The 10724-nt window shown below is 43.1% G+C and overlaps 1 protein-coding gene across 1 annotated transcript in view; it reads right to left on the reverse strand.

Moving 5' to 3' along the window:
* Positions 1–1481: 1481 nt before the first annotated feature.
* The window catches only part of CREG1 (cellular repressor of E1A-stimulated genes 1), a 15012-nt gene continuing 5769 nt past the window's right edge, over positions 1482–10724 (reverse strand). The window contains exons 2-3 of the mRNA XM_006887448.1: positions 2649–2768; positions 1482–1670 (exon numbers count right to left, since the gene is read on the reverse strand). Of these exons, the coding sequence (XP_006887510.1) occupies positions 1482–1670; positions 2649–2768 (309 nt within the window). The remainder of the gene's footprint in view (positions 1671–2648; positions 2769–10724) is intronic.

Here is a 10724-nt window from a genome sequence, read left to right on the forward strand (position 1 = left end):
GGGGTAAGACTGAGAAAAACTGGATAAATTGTGTATACTGCACTGAAACAGATGAGCGAGTGAATAATTTAAAAGCGATGTATGATAGGGTATTATGGTTATCACAAAAGTCCACAATTAAGGTTGCATAGTGGAATGTACTTGGGGTGGTGGGAGCGGTGCAGGGGGACTGTGTACCAGGAAGGAGTGTTTCTTTTACTTTTGAAAGAGAGGAGCGAACTGGGGGTGGGGGTGGGGGAGAGGGATGGGCAGGGAGAGAAGTGCAGCAATGAATGAATGGAAATCCAAAATCTCTGTAACTACTCATTAAAATTATTAAAAAAAAATAGTTTCAGTCTTACAGTTGGTGGAGGGAGCAGTGTTTGTGAACTTGGATGGAAAAAGAAATCATTTTCATCTCATCACTAAGCTCTAACTGAAATTGATCTTCTCCTTCAATGATGCGGGTGATAAACCACAGTGGTGCTCATGGATCTGTGACTGCCACCGGCAGAAATAGAGACGCTCTGTAAAGTCTGAAGTCACTGTAGATGTCTTAAGATAATTGCGTATTGTTTACTACTTGAAATGAAAAGTTACAAACTCATAGGTAGATAGTAAATAAAGTATTTTTTAAAAGTATTTTTATAAATGTATTTCAATGGAATTGGTTTTCCTTTGAAACCCCTTGGATTCACGGCATTGCTACTGTTGTTATGTGCCAGGGAGTCAAAAATGACTCGCAGTAGACCCTCTAGCATGTTTTGAGAGTCTGTAAACAGCACAGGAGGAGACTGCTCATGGTTCACCCACAGAGCACCTGGTGGATTCAGACCGCATACCTCTGAGGTGGCAGCTCAACTCCTCACCAATAGGCCACCAGAGCTTCCAAGGTCAAAGCTCTGGAAAATATTATTCTGGGAAGAATCATAAACGTTACCAGCCTGTCCAGGGGTCCCTGATACCTGAAAAGGTTAAGCTCTCCTTGTCTTAGAGCCTTGAGGACCATCAACAAAGGCTGCATTAAGAACATTATTGTTGGCGAGCTCTGGCGGCCTAGTGGCAAGAAGCTGCACTGCAATCTCAGAGGTGAGTAGTTCGAATCCACCAGATGCTCTGCTGGAGAAGGAGGAACAATCTCCTCCTATACCAGTCAGATCTGATTTGACGGTACACATACACAAAAATAATGAAATAAAATTAAAAAAAAAGAATGTTATTGTTAACTGTCGCTGAGTTCAGATGGGACTGTTGTGATCCAAGGTACTGTAACTTACGGATTTTTAGAAGATTGCCAGCCCTTTCTTCCAAGTCTCTCAGTTTGAACACTGCTGAAAGCTGCTCAGCTTTACATGAACAGGCAAGCGTCCACCGACAGACAAGTGAGGCCTGTGCTTAGGACACTAGTAACAAATTCAGCCCAGGCCTCCTGCACGGAAGGCAAGACTTCTACCACCGAACCCTGCTGCTCTCTATTAGAAAGGTGAGAGCCGTGTGGGTACTTACTGAAGTTCGACATTAAAGTATTCTTCAGGCGTCACTATCTTCGCTCCACCGTAGTAGTCCAGGACCCAGATATTGGTTATATTCAGTTTAGCAACGAACCAGTTATGGTCAGAAGGCCAGGTCGTCATCTCAGGATGTCGCGTGAACAACGAATCCTTTGCAAATTCCATTTCTGTGTCGTCCACCTAGAGGACAGGTGTGGAATAAATACTCTCTTCGCACTGACATTTTGTTTTCTCCTCACTTAACAATATGTGATGCTCACAATCTACAGGACCTACAGGTTTATTTAGCTATACAGCCTTTTAAGCTTTAGGAATATAGGGAGAGAATGCATAAAAGAAGTTAGAAGAAAAACAGAGAGCAGTAAAGATAGCAAATTCTGCTGGAAACAGATGTAATAAATATGGACTCCATTGAGAGTACCACTCTTCATTGTTAACTAACTCATCTGGGGCCATCAGAGTAACTGGCATAAGGTCATAAGGTCAGAGCTGGGAGGGTACTGAGTAAGCCAAGAAGAAGAGTGTGTGTTCTACAGACGAGGGTGAATTTAGGTAGTCCTGGTGAGAGCTGGAAGAAGCCCTGACGGCTTAGTCCATATGGAATTGCACTGTCAGCCCAAAGGCCATGCTTCTCTGGTGGTTCAAATCCACGAGCAGCTCCTGAGGAAGAAGATGCGCCATCTCCTCCCAGAGGATTTATAGCCTCAGAAATCAAAAGGGGGGTCAGCTGTGAGTCAGTTCTGACTTGATGGCAGTGAAGGGTTTTAAAAGTGAGTGCTGGAGGAAGAGGCGAACCAGAGTCTAACAATATCCTCCCAGCTCTGAACCAATGATAAAATATGGAGCCGAGCAGCCCAGACACAGGAAATCTAACTTTAATGGGGCTTTGATTAAGTAGACACTCCTTGGCGAGAGTCATTTTAAATAACAGATTTAAAGCCCTTACATCTATTTGGCTTTAAGAAAACATCTATCTTCCTCATGAACATCTTATTGAATACCTATATTAAAGCAACTGATTAAAATCTTTCATTTTCTGGGAATTATCAAGCAATCACAAATCAACTTCATTTCACTCTCTAGAGAGTTCATCTTTCATTGCTAATAGGATGATGTTCTTTCAAAAGCAATGTGTCCCCGTGCAGGGAGATGCCTTACCTTGGTAACAGTGCCTGACAGCATTATGTGAGCACAGAGTGGGCTCTGGGGATCATACCCACGCTTCCTGCAGAAGTTCGTCTGTGCCAAAGACATTGTCAGCGTGGCATATGGATTAACCTGCAGAGAGAAAATGAAGACCCTCTCCTGTGAAATATGGCCTCCAGAGAGGTAATAAATTCCACCAAGCTGCATACATAATGCCCCAGGCACAAGACTGTTCTTCTATGACTCAATGAATTGTACAACAATCACCTTCCACTCAGGGGAAAAATACTGCTTGGACAGAGACTGATGTTTTCTGTAAATTCTGACCACCCAGAAAATCCCAAACCAAACCAAAACCAACCTGGGAAAGGTTCATATGTAACGTCAACTGATTTAAGTAAGGGTATTTTAGGAGTCCCTGTTGTTGTTGTTGTTGTTATGTGCTGTCAAGTTGCCTGCGACTCATAGTGACCATACGTATGACGGGTGTGAAGCCAGCCCTGTCCTGAGCCAGTCTCACTGACTCTGACACGTCTACTCCCATTGCCCCAGTTACAGTATCAATCCATCTTGTCCAGGTCTGCCCTGTCCCTCCAACCTTCCGAGCACGATGTCCTTCTCTAACGACTGGTTCCTCCTGGCCACGTGCTCAGTATGTGAGATGAAGCTTCAGAATCCTAGCCTCCAAGGAGAAACTTCATTTCACTCTCTCCAAGGTAGACTTATTTATTTTCTTAGCAGTCCATGTTACGTTCAAGACTTTTTCCCAGCACCACAACACAACAGCATCAATTCTTCTGTCATCCTTAGTCTCTGTCTAGCTCTCTCATGCACAGAAAGTAGGTGGATCAGGTGCACCTTAGTCTCTAAACTGACATCACTGCTTCTCAGTACTCTGGAGATGGTGGTACAAATTGTTAAGTGCTCAACCCTCAGCCAAAAGGCCAGTGGTTCCAAATGGACATAAATGTACTCACGTTCACTGCAGCATTATTTACCATAGCACAGGGTTGGAAACAACTCAAGTGTCCATGAAATGAAATGAGTGAAAGTTAAAGAAACCATGTGCATTCACACAACAGAGTATTATGCATCACTTTAAAACTGTCAGGAAGTTGTCAAATACTGTACAACATGGATGAATCTAGCACAGATTCTGCTGACTGACATGAATCAGTCATAAGAGGACAATTACTGCCTAAGATCACTTTATTTAAAGCTAAGGAAAGGTTACACACAGAGAGACTCAATCATGGATGGTAATCAGGGATGAGAAAGGTGAAATCAGTAAATAGTAGTACATAGATAAGTTGAGTGAAAGGAAAGACAATATGCAACACGCAACAAGTGGATGACCAGACAGTGCAATTAACTATATTAATCAATTGTAACTAGAATTATAGAGCAAAATGTCTACGATTAATGGAATGAAAAATAAGTATAACTTGTAAACTTTTCCTCAAATACAAAGGTTTGTGGTTCAAATTCTCCTGACAGTACCTTGGAGATAAGGCTGACAATAAACTTCAAGACACAGGACTGAAGGACAACCGATAACAGTAACAAGAACACAGTATTTCAACACATTTCACCCCTGAAACTCTGGCATCAAAAGAATTATAATTACAGTAATCACCCAACTCGAAGGATAGTCTGTAGCCTTCACAGAAAGGCCTAATGAGTTCAACCCCAATGTGAACTCAGTGTCCAGAACATCCCCCAGTTGCTCAACCAGATAAATGACCAGTCAGAAGGCAGCTGAGTCACACTGCTCGGTATCTCAGACCAGCAGAAACGCTCATGTGATTTCAAAACTGGAGACCTTGCTTATTCTTGCTCAAGTAACCCGAGAATCATTCCTAGTTCATGTTCAAAAAGGAAGTAAACAAAAAGGAAGTAAACAAAATTTCCAATTCCTTCTTATTCCTAAATAGCTTCTTTAAGAAGGCATTTTAACAGATTACAGCAAAATGCACAGATTGGATGTCAGGCTCTTTAAACTCTTAATTGCCTGGTGTGAAGAATTTTGCCAGGTCACAGAAACTATGTCAAAACAGTGAGTCCTAGAGTGCTTTAAAATCAGTTCAGTATTTTCTGTGTATAAACTATAAAGCAAGATAGACTATTGCTCCTTTCCCTTAAAAAACAAAACAATAAAAACCTAAAAACAGGGAGCTCTGGTGGCCTAGCGGCAAGAAGCTGTGCTGCAATCCTGAAGGTGAGTGGTTAGAATCTACCAGATGCTCCGTTGGAGAAGGAGGGGCATTCTCCTCCTGTGCCAGTCAGATCCTACTTTACAGCACACAACAACAAGAAGATTAAAAAAAAAAAAAAATCAACACCAAACAACAAAGATCCTACCAAACAAAAACCCCAAATTTTAATTAGAAGCCTTCCTTCTGTGAGTTTATAATCTGGTTCAAAAGTCAGATAGAAACCAATATTGTGAAATAAAGATAAAGAAAGGGCAAAAAGCTGAACATAATTAATTGTCACATGAATGACTCAGCATTAAAAGAGGTATAGCTCAGGGGTACACAATGGTGACTTCAAGCACACAGAACTAGAAAATATAAGTCATGGCTGAAAATAGAAGCCCAAATGCTTTCAGAAGAGGAAAAGAAGCAGAGGTAGGGCCTCAAATCCAAACTAGTATTTTATAGGTCAGCATTTGTTGGTTGAAGAGCCACCTACCTGGACAGCTTGTTAAAAATGCCGATTCTCCATTCAACCCAAGAACATGCATCTGACGCAAATACCTAAGTGACGCTCACATAGCTCTAAAATATTTTATTAATGAAAATCTCATGGGAGGGGTGAAGGGAAGAGTCAGAAGCAGACAGGGAGTCAGGGGCTCTGGGGGGCATAGGCTGGAAGGGGTTATTGCTGCTAATCCAAAAGCTAAGCCTCTCTGGGGGATTGAATTCACCAGCTGTTACCAAGACAAAGGTGGGCCATCTCCTTCTGTGTGATTTACAGCTTCAGAAACCCTCTGAAGGATCATTTATGAAATGGTCCTGACATAATGGCTAATATTTTTACTCTAACAGTTATGGAAAGTCGGCTGTTAGGGACTTCTCCAAAGTACTGAGGAGCAATGGAATCTCTCTGGAGACTAAGTTGCATCTAATACGGGCCATGATCTTTGCAAATCACTTGTTATGCATCAGAGAGTTGGACCATTGTCCAACTAGGGAGGACAGAAGGAGAACTGATGCCTTTGAGCTGTGGTGCTGGAGAAGAGTACTGAATGTACCATGGACTGCCAAGAAAACAAACAGATTCATCTTGGAGAGAGTTAAACCAGGCTGCTCCTTGAAGGTAAGGATTCCAAGGCTTCGTCTGACATACTTTGGTCACGTTGTAAGGAGGGACTGATCCTTGGAGAAGGACATCATGTTTGGGAGGGTGGAGGGACAGTGCAGAAGAGGAAGACCTTCTATGAGGTGGACTGATTCAGTGACTGGGGTAATTGGGATGGGTGTGTCGGAGACAGTGTGAATGGCACAGGACAGAGTTTAGGGCTGTTGTACATAGGGTCGCTATGAGTTGCAAGTGACTCGAAGGCACATAACAACAAGTCGTTAGGGAGCTCTGCTGGCCTAGTTCATAGTGAGCTACAACGTTAATCTAAAGCTCACACCTCTCTGGCAGTTCGAAGCCTCCAGTGCCTTGAGGGAGAAAGACAGGCCATCTCCTCTTATATAATTTACAGCCTCGGGAAGCCAATTGCAGGGGTGGGAAGCTTCAGCTATGAGTCAGTTCTGACTTGAGAGCAATGAGTTTGAGTTCTGGTAGTTTTAGGAGTCCCTGGGTGGCAGGCACAAAGGAGCCTTGGTGGGGTAGTGGTTTAAGAATTGGGCTGTCAAGTGAAAGGTCAGTGGCTTGAACCCACCAGCTGGGTTCCAGGAGAAAGATGAGGCAGTTCGTAAAGATGGCAGCCTCAAAAAACCTCTGGGGCAGATCTACTATGTTGATTAGTCTTTCCAAGTCAGAATCAATTCAACTGCAACAGGTTTGGTTTAAATGATCCATGTGCTCAATTGCTACCCAAAAGGCTGAAGGTTCAAGTCTACCCAGGGATATTTCAGAAGAAAGGTCTGGTGACCTACTTCTAAAAATTCAGCCTCCGAAAACTCTATGATACTAGTGGTTGCCACAGTGGGAGTTTATACAATAGCATCTGGTTTTAGTACTTTTAAGTGTTAGATGACAAAGGCTTAGACTAAGGAGGGAGTGGTGGGAATGAAAAAGAAAGGGACAGAGCCAGCAAAGAGATGCGGGGGGGGGGGAGGACCAAACAAATCAACAACAAAAACCCGAGGGAAAGTGTAGAAAAAGCAAGGACAGTAGGACAGTTGTGGAGACAGCCTCAGACAGACACGGGAGTGTGAACTCAATCAAGTCCGCAGGTGGAAATGCTCCCACCACCACCATCCACAACACAAAACTGATTTCCATGAGATCCGACATGTTCCTCCCACTCCCACACCTCTTTCTACTGATTCCAGCAACAACTCTCCTGCCTAACTGGGTCTGAAATTTGTCGCAATAGCTACACAGACTTCACAGAAACATACTCACTTTTGTGACGTTTATTAGGGAAGCTAGCAGGTTACAATTCAGACTGATAACAGGACACAGGCTCTCAGTCAGGAGAGCCACTGAAGTATGCTCACAGGACCCTCAGCATTCTGAGGGTGTAACAAAGCTCTCTTAGTCCTGCCAACTAAGGTATCCCCCACTTTCAAGTTCTCTAACAGGCCTGGGTGAAGACTCCAAGCTCTGATTCCATGGGTAGCAGTCCTAGGTCGGCTGTCTCACATCAGGTCTCCAGTTCTCTACTGCTGCTGTTGCTGCTCCTGTAGGCCCTGACCTGGCTGGTGCAGGTATCTCTGGCCCTCAAGTATGTGCACTGCATTCTCTGTTCTTCTTTGCTGGTAATAAGATTCCTAATTTCTGCTGCTGAATCTGCTCAATTTAATGGCAAGACTAGCCAATCCCCTTGTGGAAAGACTGTTGTTATGTACCACTGAATCGGAACCAACTCATAGCTGACCCTTCAGTGGGTTTTCAGATGCATGGGAGGAGACGGCCATCCTTCTCCTATAGAGCAGCTGGTGGATTTTAACCGTGTGCCTTTGGGAATGCAGTACTGCTTCTTACCACAAGGCCACCAGATCTCCCGTGCATGGTAGACTCTTGTTGCTGTGGACTGTCGAGTCAGAACAGATTCATACTCGACCCTTCAGCAGGTTTTGAGAGGCTGCAAATAGCATGGGAGGAGACTGTTCACCTGTTTTTCTCCATCAGAGCAGCTGGTGGAGTCAAATCTGGTGTCTTTGAATAGGCAGCACAACTTCTAACTACTAGGCCACCAGGCCTCCCTAAGGATTTGCTTTAAACATGATAAATTTAACTTGAAAAAAGGAAAAAGAAGCAGGAAGAAAGCTAGAAATAACTGCAGAGATCAGAAACAGAAACCTTTGGGAGCAATTCTTTCAGGTGGGATGAAATGACAAGAACATATATGATCTTTCCAGGGCCTTGTTGAGGGAGGGTAGGAAACTGACTTTAAGAAACACTCATTTTAACGGTCAGAAAAGAAAGCAGAAGTGGCTCGAGAAAAATGAGCAATCAGTCACGCTACAAAACAAGAGAACTTGAAGGAGAAGCCAAAAGTGAGAGAGAGAGCTCACACTGGGACCTAAGATGCCTTGGTACAGGAGTCAACACTCAAGAATTCATCTCTAGCTCCCCAGATCTTCAGTCTCCCCCATAGTCTATGACATCAGAGCTTCCTGTCAACACTTTACTCTCCATGGAGAGTGATTAGGGATTTCGTCTTAGGGGTTCCACCATTGCAAACACTTTTTACACAGAAATGTCACAAAGAAAAATAGACAAAAGAAATCGAGATGTGAACAACTTTAATTTGCTTGGCTCCACAATCAACACTCTTGGTACCAGTAGCCAGGAAATTAAAAAATGAATTGCATTGGGAAAGTCTGTTGTCAGGGACATTTCCAGAGTACTGAAGAGCAACTATGTCAGTCTGGAGACTAAGGTGTGCCTGTTCCAGGTCATGGTCTTCACAATTCCATGAAACTCATCAGAAAGCTGGACAGTGACTAAGGAGGACAGAAGGAGAATTGATGCCTTTGAACTGCGCTGCTGGAGAAGAGTATTGAATATACCATGGACTGCTAGGAGAACAAACAGGTTCATACTGGAGAGAATGAAGCCGGGCTGCTCCTTGGAGGCAAGGATTTTGAAGTTTCGTTTGACATACTTTGGGTGTGTTGTAAGGTGGGCCCAGTCCTTGAAGAGGGACATTAGGTGGAGGGACAGCACAAGAGAGGAAGACCCTGGATGAGACAGACTGACTTAGTAACTGGGGTAGTGGAGGTAGGTGTGTCAGAGACAGTAGTGTTGGCTCAGGATAAAGTAGGGTTCAGAGGGTCACTATGAGTCACAGGCAACTTGACGGCACAAAATAACAACAACAGTACAAACACATTATAGCCTATCTCTGAGTCACACAAGACAGACATTTCACAAGCAAGAGGTAGCCTCAAACCTGATATTCTTTTTTCTTTTAAAACTTCACTGCTCAGAGAGAAGATAAGAATTTTCTTTCTGGAGAAGAACTGGGGTTAGTGAGAAGGGCAGGGCAAAGTAGCAGCAGAAAGTACAGGCAGAATGATGAAATGGATAGTTAAGTGGAAATCTAAGTAGGTTCCTCTGTGAACTGGTTCTCACCACAGTGCCTTTCTAGAGAGAACAAACACCTGGGCTAGAGTCCTACCTGACAGTCTCTAACTGGTGAGTCCCTTTACCCTAGTCTTGGTTTCTTCAGTCTTACAATGGGGCTAATAATCTCACAAGGTTAACTATAATCACATATATCACTAGTTCTCATGCTCTCTGATATCCACCAGAATCACTAGGAAGGTTTATGCATTCATTTGTTTGTTTTTCAGGAAGAGGTTGCTGTCATGTTTTGATAAAAGCTCTTTCTCATAAAAAACTGTGGCAATCCTCCCAACACCTGCTTCATTTCATTTAGTGTTAAGTTTTCAAGTTTCATTCACGTGGTAGGGCAGTATCAGACTTCATTTCTCTTTACAAACACAAAATGTTCTATTACATGGTTGTTGTTGTTGCTGTTAAGTGTCACTGAATCAAAGACAACTCATAGCAACTCTATGAATGAAAGACTTGAACACGTGTATAGTTTCTCCAAGTTCACAGGGTTTCCCGAGGCAAGCTACTTCAGAAGTGGATGCCCCTCTAGCTTCCAAGCTTGTTTTAATCAGGAAGCTCCACCAAACACGGTCAAATTCTGGGATTCCCATTCTTCTCAGAGTCAGCCAGTTTGTTATGATCCACACAGTAAAACGTCTTTGCATAATCAATGAAGCATAGGTATACATTCCTCTGGTACTCCCTGCTTTCAGCTAAGATCTATCTAACATCAGCTACAATATCCCTAGTACCACGACCCCTTCTAAACCCAGCCTGGACCTCTGGCAGTTTTTTGTTGATGTACTGTTCCAGTCATTTTTGGATAATCTTCAGCAGAATCTTGCTTGCATGTGATATCAACAATATTGTTCTATAGTTTCCACACTCTGTTGGGTCATCTTTCTTTGGAATGAGAACAAATATAGATCTCTTCCAGTCAGCTGGCCAAGTGAGTTCTCCAGATTTCTTTACACAGCTTAGCGAGCACGTCCAGGGCAGCATCTATTAGCTGAAATATGTCAATTGATATACCATCTATTCCTGGGGCCTTATTTTTTGCTATTTCCTTCAAAGTAGCCTGAACTTCTTCCTTCACCACCACAGGCTCTTGCTCATATGTTGTTTCATTAAATTCTTCTGTGTCTGCCAATTCCTTTCGATACAATGCCTCAGTATATTCTTTCCATCTTCTTTTAATACTTCCTGGATCATTTAATATTCTGCCTAGGGCATCCTTGATTATAGCAACTGAAGGTTTGAATTTGTTCTTTAGTTTTTTGAGCTTAAGAAATGCTGATTAAATTCGGCCCTTTTGATTTTCTGACTCCAGCTCCTTGCACA

The sequence above is a fragment of the Elephantulus edwardii genome, unplaced genomic scaffold (assembly GCF_000299155.1).
Source record: "Elephantulus edwardii isolate Elephantulus edwardi_28Jun2011 unplaced genomic scaffold, EleEdw1.0 scaffold00057, whole genome shotgun sequence".
Classification (NCBI taxonomy): Eukaryota; Metazoa; Chordata; class Mammalia; order Macroscelidea; family Macroscelididae; genus Elephantulus; species Elephantulus edwardii.